This window comes from Oryzias latipes, chromosome 5, assembly GCF_053564925.1.
Source record: "Oryzias latipes strain Hd-rR chromosome 5, Olatipes_Hd-rR_3.1".
Taxonomy (NCBI): Eukaryota; Metazoa; Chordata; class Actinopteri; order Beloniformes; family Adrianichthyidae; genus Oryzias; species Oryzias latipes.
The window spans coordinates 15,950,338-15,961,374 of NC_136241.1; the positions used below are offsets into that span (position 1 = coordinate 15,950,338).

The 11,037-nt window shown below is 39.2% G+C and overlaps 1 protein-coding gene across 1 annotated transcript in view; it reads right to left on the bottom strand.

Moving 5' to 3' along the window:
* The window catches only part of LOC144992163 (putative helicase mov-10-B.1), a 203,024-nt gene extending 192,059 nt beyond the window's left edge, over positions 1-10,965 (bottom strand). Inside the window, exons 1-17 of the mRNA XM_078947199.1 lie at positions 10,719-10,965; positions 10,528-10,636; positions 10,265-10,392; positions 6,506-6,747; positions 6,164-6,410; positions 5,762-5,902; positions 5,498-5,660; positions 4,699-4,850; positions 4,445-4,615; positions 4,122-4,269; positions 3,856-4,017; positions 3,054-3,157; positions 2,740-2,837; positions 1,470-1,568; positions 1,295-1,385; positions 1,094-1,211; positions 279-350 (exon numbers count right to left, since the gene is read on the bottom strand). Coding sequence (XP_078803325.1) covers positions 279-350; positions 1,094-1,211; positions 1,295-1,385; positions 1,470-1,568; positions 2,740-2,837; positions 3,054-3,157; positions 3,856-4,017; positions 4,122-4,269; positions 4,445-4,615; positions 4,699-4,850; positions 5,498-5,660; positions 5,762-5,902; positions 6,164-6,410; positions 6,506-6,747; positions 10,265-10,392; positions 10,528-10,636; positions 10,719-10,840 — 2,367 coding nt within the window. The 5' untranslated portion in view covers positions 10,841-10,965. The remainder of the gene's footprint in view (positions 1-278; positions 351-1,093; positions 1,212-1,294; positions 1,386-1,469; positions 1,569-2,739; positions 2,838-3,053; positions 3,158-3,855; positions 4,018-4,121; positions 4,270-4,444; positions 4,616-4,698; positions 4,851-5,497; positions 5,661-5,761; positions 5,903-6,163; positions 6,411-6,505; positions 6,748-10,264; positions 10,393-10,527; positions 10,637-10,718) is intronic.
* Positions 10,966-11,037: the final 72 nt, after the last annotated feature.

An 11,037-nucleotide genomic window follows, 5' to 3' on the forward strand; every position in this document is an offset into this window, starting at 1 on the left:
GGGGGTATAACTAAAATGGAGAAATGGCGGCCTCTGCTGGACGGGGACAAAAAAGAAAAGGGGGGTTTGGCGCCCTCTACCAGTCGGGGATATAGAGGGTGCCTGAAACGTACAAAAAAAATTTTTCAGGAACTCGACCCTCTTCGATTGCGGTGTACCTGTCTGGGTGTACCTGTCTGGGGTCAATACCAAAGGGGGGTATGCGTTTTTAAAATGACCCCCCCTCCTTATCTTTTTTTTTAATCCATGCTTTTCTTTTCCCCTAAGACAGCACAAGGGTTAAAGAATGAAGGACTGTTCTGCTCTCTTTCATCTTTGCCCATCACTCCATTGAAGATCACCGGGAAACCCTTGGGAGACAAAAAGCACCAAGTCAGTTGTTGTTGCTGAACAACGCCACTGTACTACAGTGGCCCTGGAGCCAAATCACACCAACAAATCATCCAACGCAAAAACAAATTAAAGATCACAGCGACAATGTAATAAAGCAGAAAAAATGATAAAAAAAAAATCTTACATTTTAGATGTCCAAACAAAATTAAAGAAAAAAATTTGGCAAAGGTAATTTCAAAATAAAAAGGTAACAAAACAAACAAAATCAGTAACAGCAAAAGTAGATACTATGGGACATCGCTGATTGGATGATGAGTTTTTTCAAATGCGTCTTCGATGTTCACAAGTTTTCTGATCAGTACGGAACATGTCCATTATCCCTTCATGCCGTCATTTTAAACAAAAGGACAAACATCATCATAACAGAGATCAAAGTGAATACATTAAAGAATGAAACAAAAGAAACCAGAAAAGGTGTTTCAATTTTTAACATTTCGGTTTGATTTCTGAAACTTATTTTTGTTGTCCAAATTGTTTCTTTTTTCATTTGGTTTTATATTTTTGGAATTTTGTTTCGATTTCTAAAATACATTATTTGTTTTCCTTTTTTTTTGTTGCTATGATCTTTAATATGTTTTTTGCATTGAGTATGTCTTTGTTGGTGTGATTTGTACTTCAGGGGCCACCGTACCTCACAGTGTGTGGACAACTTGAAACTTCTAATGCAAACTTTCATGAAACCCCCCCTCTTAAGTCAGACCTTCCTGCCGAGACCGTCCCAGCTGCAGAAGGCTTCCCGCTCCTTCTTGCCAGCAAACACTTGCAGTTTCCCGTCATAAAACTCCTCGTTGGGGATCTTCAGAATAGCCTCGTGGGATCTAAGTGAAGAAACGCACACGTGCAGCAAACCTAAACGTGCAGCATCGACGTGCTCAACCGGGCTTAACACTGAGCGACCCACCTGTAGTTTCGCTGCAGTGTGGTGACGAAGCGAGGATTTGAGGTTTTGTACAAGTTGTTGAAATCCATTAGCCTTTCTACTAAAGACAGTCCTGAAAAAGATTTTTTTCCTCACTGTTAGATCCTTATGATGCCACTGGGAGAGAACGTGAGCTGACAGAATGAACTGGTCTTACCAAACTGATGTTTAGACGCAATCGGGGAGTGAACTATCGGCCCCAGCTGTTTCGGATCCCCTGCTAGAACCAACTGACCCTCCTGTGGGCTGAGCAGGCCTGCAAAGCAAAATCAATCAGCTGACAGTGGCAGCACATTGCAAAAACAGGATATAAGAAAGAAATTCTTAAAATTTGAAATACGTACTTTAAATAAGCAAAAAGGATATAAATGGGGGTAAGAAAAACATGGTCTTAAAGCTGCTCTAGTGTGGTCTTAGATTTTTTTTTGTTACTATGATGGGTTTTCTTGAACTAAGAATATTTTAGTATTGAAAAACTTTGATACATTTTTTGCAAAACAGAAAACAAAGGAAAAGAAAAGAACAACATTTTTTCTTGAATCAAGGGTCTTTTGACCTTTCCAAGATTCAGTGTTTGCAGTGCAACAGTATACTGCGCATTTCCTGTACATTTGCTATTTTCTTTTGTCATAAGAATGACAGAAATGTAACATCAACCCACAGAGACATCCTCTGCACTTCTGATACATTCACACCAGCCTCGACCACGCGGGTTTAAGCGAGCACTTTCAATAAAAAGTCTCTGTGAAAGCACCTTTTCGGCTTCCGCCTCAAAAACTCTCAGGTTCATGCGATGGCATTTTAAAGTTCTTTTCTAGGCTCTACGTACAAAAGGAGCGGCCATTGAACACGCGCTAATCAGGGACTCGGATTTGGTAGTGAAGAATGGGTAGCATCCTTTTTAATTCACAAAAGTGCCTTCCGTTTGAAATTTGATCATGAAGGAGAAATTATTAATCATGTTTTGTGCTTGGCTAGAATTTAATGACATCAAGTCTTTCATATATTCAAGTAGAGCAGTGACAGAAAAACCGTGAAGCAAGATTTGCACAGCATCAACATTTTTGCACTAGGCCTCCTCCAGCGGGGAGTACATGCGCTAGTATTGGGTAGCGACAGTCCAGAGTGAGCACATATGCTAAGAGCGCGTTCAAGAACCCAGGTTCAGTTTTTTGAATCACATGCCCCGTGTGAACGTAGCTTCAGAGTTCAAAACATTGGTCTTTTTTACTTTGTTTGAAATATAATCAAATTGAAAAAATACCTAAAAATACATCATAATTTCTGTAATAAATGACAAAACAAAGATTAGTCAGGACTGATGTTGTTCTACATTGGAGATTTAACATAAAAAAACATTTTTCTTTTTAATATATATTTTGAAATCATTCTTTCTTGGAGAAAAAAAAGTTTAAAATTAAAATAACCTGCGATGGCAATAACCGTCTCTGACTCCAGACCTTGACCTGCTTCATCCACAAACACGTGGGAGAAATGGTTGACCGGGACTCCAACCATCACCAGCCTAAAGAATAAAATAAGATTGAAAAAGAAGTCATACACAGTTTGTGATCTGATTCATTAAAATGAAAGAAGTAGAATTTTCTATCGTGTTGAGGCTTCCATATGTTCCACTTAAAAAAGAAACACAAGTGGATCAATAAAAGCCCCAAATTTCCCGAACTTTGAGGGAAAATAGACCAGAAGTTGACTTAAACTGCACGCATCACGCAGTTTTCACCTCCCAGCTGTGTACAGAGTTGTAACTATAACTCCGAACGTCATTAGGTCCTCAGTTTTTGGAATACTAAAGCAGTTCTGCTTCTCGTCAATGTTGCAGTGTTTCTGAAAGTGAAAACAGAAGAAAAAAAAGATTTTAAATGCAACTGTAATAGTCAACAAAGATTTTGAATGAGAGGTTCCTTTCAACAGAAAAGGGGAAAAAGAAACAAAAATTAATCATTATTCTACGCACAAATCTTAGGTATTCAAATTAGAAATCTATAGTAGTGCCAACTAACTTTCAATTGAAATGGTGGACAAACGTCATCATCCAATCAGCAATTCCTTTTTTCCAACACTCCATTTTGTTTTCTGGAAATTACTTTTGTTTTGTGAAATTTCATTTTTGTTTTTTAGGTTTTAGTTTCGGGAATTTTGTTGTGTTTTTCTAAAATGTAATGCTTTTTTTTTGTTTTCCTTTTTAACCCTTGTGCTATCTTAGATGACCCCACCCATACTTTGATGTGTTATTCCGACCATGACAAAGGTGGATAAAGGTGGAAAGATTTCATGTAATCCATGGACACCATTGAAGATCACAAATCATTGAAGAAAAAAGGTTCAGCGCACTGTCTAGTGGGTCTAGATGACCCAACTCCCAATGTTAAAGTGCCTAGGATAGCACAAGGGTTACAGTGATTTTGTGTCGAGGGGTTCGTCGATGGGATTTGCACTTCCGTAGCACTTTCATTTATGAGTTCATTTTGAACTTGTGGGAGCAAACACACTCACATACACCCACACACACGGCAGATGCTTACCAGGAGGGGTGTGGAAACACTTGCTGGGTCTCGGCTTTGAGCATACATGCGGTACACCTGGTCGGAGCCGCAGGATGACAGCAGCAACTCACACAGCACGTCGCATGCACTGTTTGTTGGCGCGCAGGCCAGGATGTGAGCAGATGATTTCAGCTTTAGGATCTGAGGGTAGAAACAATACAAAAAAAATAATCTACTTAACCCAAAACAGGAGAACGCAAGACTTTAGCTTCTAATCGTCTCCACACAAATCCTGACTGGAATACCTGGTTTATAGCTTCAACCAGAGTAACTGTCTTTCCAGTTCCAGGAGGCCCAAACACAACATACGGAGCAGGCTGTGATGATCCTGCCACAATATGCTGAACTGCCTTAAGTTGCTCTGGGTTGTTGTCCAGATGATGGTTGAACATGCTGCACAGCAATAGAGAAATGTGAGTGATACCAAAAGAAAATGTTCCATAATGCCATGGGGAAAAAAAAAAAAATATGCATCTTGGGCCTTTTTTTTTTATTTTAGCCACAAAAACCTTTTCATTTTAGCTCAAATGTAAAATAAACCAATACATGTATTTCGTTTTCACCAAACCTAAGTTTAGGCAAAGAAAAGCTTGACTTTGCTGCACCAGACGGAAACAGCACATCCCCGAGCTGGTGTTTGGTTGCCAGGTCCACCGCCTGATGCTGCAGCCTCAGAGTCAATCTGTTGAAGGTGAACTCCACATTGAACTTCATTTTACTGATGAAGTTCTTCAGAAACCTGAACTCAGTGGAAAGACAGGGCAAACATAAATATTTGAGACACTTTTTATTAGATATCAGAGGTAAGGTATATTTTTTTACGTCTCAGGGAAGACAAGCAGGAGCTTATTTTGCTCTATTTTGTGAACACGTCCTTCGTAAACAGTGATCTCAGCACCGGTATCGTCAGATCTGGTCACTCTCAGACAATCTCCTTTAAGGACAGACGGACGATTCTCAGCAAGTCCAGGGACCTGTTGAACAGCCATCTGAGTTTATTTCTCTTTATGTGCATTTTTGCACCTTATACATGCATTTAGGTGATTTACATACCAAACTATTTGATACTTGCAAGGATTTCAAACCTTGTTTTTAGACTTTCAAGGTATTTTATCAGGTTTTAAGTAGTTCTAACTTTACACCTTTCCAAGCTTTTCTTAAAATCAGCAGAAGCAAGAATTGTTTGTCTCATTAAGAGCTAAAATCTAAAGATAAGGAAATTTTTGTTAAAATGGATCAAAATCCTTTTGTTCAACACTTGACAATAGAACAACTTAATCTAAGACTCAGAAAAACTCAAATTGCTCACTTATTTGAAGTTCAATTTTAAGGATCTTATTTTAATTTTCAATTAATATTGACAATCACAATGCTAACATTCATTGTCATTATTTTGTAAACAAAAATTTTGATTTATGTTCTAAGAAAAAGTTCTAGCTTTAGATTTTGTAAGGATTTATAAAAATGGGTCAACTTGTACTAAGATATAAAAATAAATTACGGAAAATGATGTGGATTAGAAAGAAAAGTTAGAGAGTATAAGACTGTGTTCTTCATACAAAAACAACTACAAACAATAAAAAGAAAGGAAGAACATTTATAGTGGCGGCTAGATTTTTACTTCAAGGACGAAGAGATTTCTGTTGTGTTGATCCAGACTCATGGTTTGATCTTGGAGGTTGTACTTCCGGATGTCAGCTTCCATCCGTATCTCTTCCAAGTGCAGCAGGAGGTGGAATCGCCTGGAGTAGTTTTCCATATCCAAGGAAGAATCGAGACATTTCCTGCAAAAGTAAGCACGGATGCAAAGAGGAGCTTATCGAAACAAACACCTCACTGACGGTAAGGAGAGGTGATTTGAGAAGTGTTAGGGGTGCTTTCTCACTTCACTGATGCAAGCCTCTTTCTCTCAAGTGAGGAGAGAAGCTCTGAGTCCTCCATCTTGTGTTTGACCAGTTTCTTCAGGTAGCGCGGGCATTTGTATTTTCTTAATTTCCCTTTGGTCGGCACTTTCTGATAAAAAAGGCTGAAGACAGCAATCAGTTTACCAGTCTGTCTCACAGAGAAATAGATAACCCTCTTTTGTTGTATCCTTAGTAAAATACAATTCCAAGTTCTCTTTATCTTTCACCTTAATGGAGACAATTCATAACTTAAAAGTTAATTGGAAATTAATTTTGGCAAGGTAAGGCTGAGGGACACATTCTGGATTTGTGATAATAAAAAGGGAAAGCTATGATCAATTTTTTTTTATACTAAAACTTTTTGACTGTAATTTCTAACTTACTTCACTGGTGGCACTCTTTCTTTAACCAACCAACCAACAGGCCTTCGTGTAACCTTCTGAAAAGGCTTATAGGGGGCTACTGGCCCCAGCTTTGAATCCAGGGGGGTCTCCACTGAAACCTCTATCTCCCTGACGATGTAGAAAGGAGACGCCTCTGGCACGTCCGGCTGGAACTCAAAGAACACCGTAGCGGGGAAATAACCGTACTGGTCCAATTTGTAGTGAACCACCACGTCATAACTCTCCTCTGTGAACAGGCGGGGAGAGCATGAGTCATGATTATGAGGCATCTCCTTGGCAGGTTTTGGTGTATTTTTGAACAGATGGTGAATGCCGGCTTACCAGAGAAGAGCAACACTGGGTTGACTCTGGACACCTTCCTCTCATCTTCGAGGCAGGGATGATGAATCCTGCTGATGGCGGTGTAGTAGGTGAAGTTGATGCAGCTTGGGCTTCTGTTGACGATGTGAAAGCCGATAACATGGTGCTTCTTCCCAAGATCCACAGAGACTTGGACCTTTCCGTTGCTTGTCATGGGGTCTGAGGTGATTATGATGCCCCCCTTGTCAGCTAACATCTCTTTTCTGTAAGAGATATCAAAAGGTGTTTTAAATATTTAGGAAAACTTGATTTGACTCAACGCCATTTTTCAAATATGATCCATCTTTGCTGAAGGCAGCAGTGATAAGAGATCTACAACTCCTTGCAGAGAGAACAAATTCTGCATCTATTTGCCTTAAGATCTAATGATTCATACACAGAACTTGACATACATTCATTCACTCACTCCAATCATCTTTTGATCTACAATGTGTTCCAAATTAATATGCAAATTCTATTTGAGTGTTAAAAAGATCAAATTCTTTTGTTTTTCAATTAAACTAATGGATAATATTGTGCCTCAGGGCTCTTTGGATCACTGACTTGGCCACCCCCAAACAACACTTGCAAGCAGAAACAGCTACAGTGGGCCCTGACAGACATGAGGACCACTTTAAACAGGCTTGTTCACTGATGATGGCCGTAAAACCCTGAATGGTCCAGATGGAAGGAGTGATGGATGTCCCAGCAAGACATCAGGAAGGAGTTGGCGAAGTAATGTTTTGGGCCGAAATTATGGGAAGAGAGTTGGTCGGCCACCTTTAGGCTCCCTCAAGGTTATGAGAATGACCTCTGAAAAGTATGTGGAATGTCTGACTGACCACTTTCTTCCATGGTAGAAAAAGAAAAACCATGCTTTCCTCTATTTGTCTACAAGTGGATGAATCTGAATGGAGCGAAGCAGAGAACTTCTGGCCGAGTATTTTTTTTTTTTTACATAACAATATAGCTCTTTTGCAAGTAGTATTTTTTGGTCTGCTCCTGACTCACAACGATTTGAATAAAGAAATGCTATTTTAGGAGTAACTTTTTAAATAAACATATGTACTCTATCATGACAAAAATGCCACAAGAACATGTAAAAATCACAATTTTCACTGGAGTGGGTCTTAAACTTCAGGTTTAAGTTATTTAAAGACCACGCTTCAGGTCTAGAGAAAAAATGTTGGGTTTGGAGGGAAAAAAATCAATTTGACAGGAAATATATCTTCACACTCCCCCTTAATTTCCCTTGGTTTCCAACCCCCACCTCTCCTCAAGTTCTGCAAAGCTACTTTTTTTTTTTTTTACTGCAACCAGACAACAGTCATTCAAGGCCATAAAAAATATCAGTAGATCTCCAAAGGTTTTGGCGGCTTCTTGTAGTCAATCTAAAGCCTACTAATAAGTCATACACTGAGTGAAAGAAAATTAATATATTTATTATTAATACTTTCATCACCCACAACTATTCTGCTCCATAGTCTGCTCTATAGTTTGTCTTTCTAGCAATGTCAGTATGATAGTATGATGCTAAAGGACATGAAGGCTGTGGGAATGAAATCCCTGAGTTACAACAGTAAGCAGAGGAAGCCCCACTATCGCTGATAAGACGACCTCGGCTCCAACTTAGAGCCAGTTTACAAGGTTGTTTCATTTTGCTACGGGAACAAAAGGCTACAGTCACGCTGCTCCTTCTTTGCTATATTTCACAATCCCATGGTTAGAGGTCAGACTTGAAATAATGTTGGGGAGGGCCCAATTCAAACGCTAAATTATCCTCTTTCGTAGTTGGGGTTTCTTTCATTTTTGCCTTCAAAGTTTAATGCCCCTCACGTGTTTAATCGTAAACCTTAATCCTATTTTCTCCCCTCATTTAATCAGTGTGTGCTGTGATGCTAAATGTGTGCAGACCCAGGCGAGAAGACCCTGGTTCAAATCCCGGCTGGGACATTTCTGTGTGGAGTTTGCATGTTCTTCTTGTACATGCGTGGGTTTTCTCTGGGCATCTGGCTTTCCTCCCACAATCCAAAAAAAAAGCTTAATTGGTTGACTGGTATCTCTAAATTGCCCCTAGGTATGCGTGACTGTGTGGCCTTGCAACAGACTGGTGACCTGCACTGTGATCCAGTAGCCCTGCAATCCTGAAGATAGATAAAGGGATTCTTAAGCGTCTAAAAACCCTCTAAATTATACAACACAAAAAAGGTGTGAAAAAAGGAATACCCAGTTCTGGCCAATATCTATTTCTATACGAAAACAAAACATAAATTATTGCCTACAATTACTAAATACCTAAGCCCCAGAAGGTTTATTACTGGGGTTTTGATGGTAAAAAGAAAAAAAAATGGGGAAAAAGAATGTCAGATAAATGCATCTAGATGTTAAAGAAAAACACAATTAGAAACAACAGACCTCAACATGAATCAAGTTTCTCATTAGGGGGTGTCGTATAATGACCCATTTGGTGGATTCTAAGTTCAAACAGTATTCCTTATCAGCTCAGGACAGTGTGTCGTAAAACCCCCTCATCCTAGCTGGGGATGAGAAACAGATGAACAAAAACTCAACTGTTTTCTTAAAAGGTAAAAAGATCAATCTGAGTTAACATTTAAACAAATACATTTAAACAATGAATGTGTGCCCTGTCTAGGCTACCCCACTTTGGTGGGACACAGCCTGGGTAAATATATATATGTATATATATATACATTTAAACAATGATAATTATAAAACAATTTCCTTCACACAAAGGAATTTAACTCTGAGGTCATCCCAGCTAATGTTTCATGTTAATTACCCTGCAACGTTGTCTGGTTGTCTCACTTATTTGATCAAAGACCTCAAGGAGACCCGTTTGGACTGTAAGGCTGCATCCCACAGACGAAACTCTCTGATTAGAGAAGGGACTTTCTGGTAGATACAAAACTTGAAAAGTTCAAGGCTGCAATATTTCTGGATTCCATGCAAAATACATATCCTGTTGTTTATCTACAGTTAAAAGTGGTTTACAAGCCGTTTATTTCTAAGCAGGTGCAGAGAATGAGTTTGAAACATTTCCAGTATGTACATGTCCAAGAGATCTCAAAAGTTTCAGCTAATAATAAGATTTTCAATAGCAAAATAAACAAAATAAGCTTTGTCTCCTTCTTGCTTCTGGAAATGTAACTATCTTACACTCAATCACTGTGACTGTGCGCAAGTCTTATAAGTAGTGCAGCTGTTGTGCACTACAGAGCACATTTCCCCTGAACCAAGCTTTCATTTCAGTAAAATGAAAGCACAGGGGTTTTGACCCTTAACTTTAGTCAGTTAAGTTCATAAAAAGGAAAAAAACTAAAGAAAAAAGTTTAACTTAATAAAAGCAAGTTTATAATAATCCAACTAGTAAACAGCATCAACAGGGGGTGGGAAGTGGGGGTGACTTGCTCTGCGCCAACGACTCAAAAATACTCAAATACTGCCACTCTGCAGAAACGATGTCCTGGAAAACCTCTTTCAATTAAATGTATAATGGTTAATAATATTTTTTAAGTTAAAAGTGACAAATAATGAGACAGAAAAAAACGGTGGCTATTTTTTTTCTATCTGTCAATTAACTGTTCTATTTTAGGTGGGTTTGTCTGTTGTAATAGATTAGCTACTGAACAAATCATCAGTAAAAAAAAATACATTATTTTTGCAATAAGTTGCAACCAACTGGTGGTTCATGTGCTGACTGGTTTATAAACCAAGCCGTACCTGTTGACTCTCATCCTCTGGATGATTTCTGCGGCCAGACTCTTTGGGTCGCTCAGGAGCGCCTGCTGTTCCGCCGCCGGACGGTCGCACCTGGACGGGTTTGGGTGGCTCGCTCGAGGCCTTCTCCCCTGGTTGGAGGAAAAGTGAACCTAATTTACAATGGATCCCGATTTTTGTCATTGTGTTTTTTTCTATTTGGATCGAACTAAAAGAAAGAAACAAACAAACAAACAAACAAACGAAAAAGCAGTTCAAAACTTTACCAGAGCTCCGGAACTTGAGTAGATGTTTCCATTATGATCTATGTAGATTTTGTTGAATTCCAGCAGAGCATAGAAGATTTTGTAAAAATTGGGGCGCTTTATTCCGTCTCTGTCAACGTGAACATCTTTTATGACACACCCACCCAAAACAAGACGATTGTGTGCAGAGACGTAAACCTTCTCAATCTTACCGCTGCTTAAAGTTGTTGTTGTAGATGCGCCCTAGCTCCATTTCGGTGATTCCGTTTATTCGGTCTCCCAGAAAGGCGATAAACTCTAAGCCGAAATGCAAAGACTGCTTAAGACTCGACATGATGTTGATGTGCGGTGTCGTTGCTTCGTCTAGTGGTTTCTTTAAAAAAAGGGGGAAGTTCTACTAACCATGACGCCCGCGCATTCGCGCACTTTCCTGCATCAATTTATTGCCGAAGACAAACTAAAAAACAAGAACGGACACGTTTGCTGTTATATCTTCAGATTGTTTTGTGATGACAACTTAGTTACTTGTTA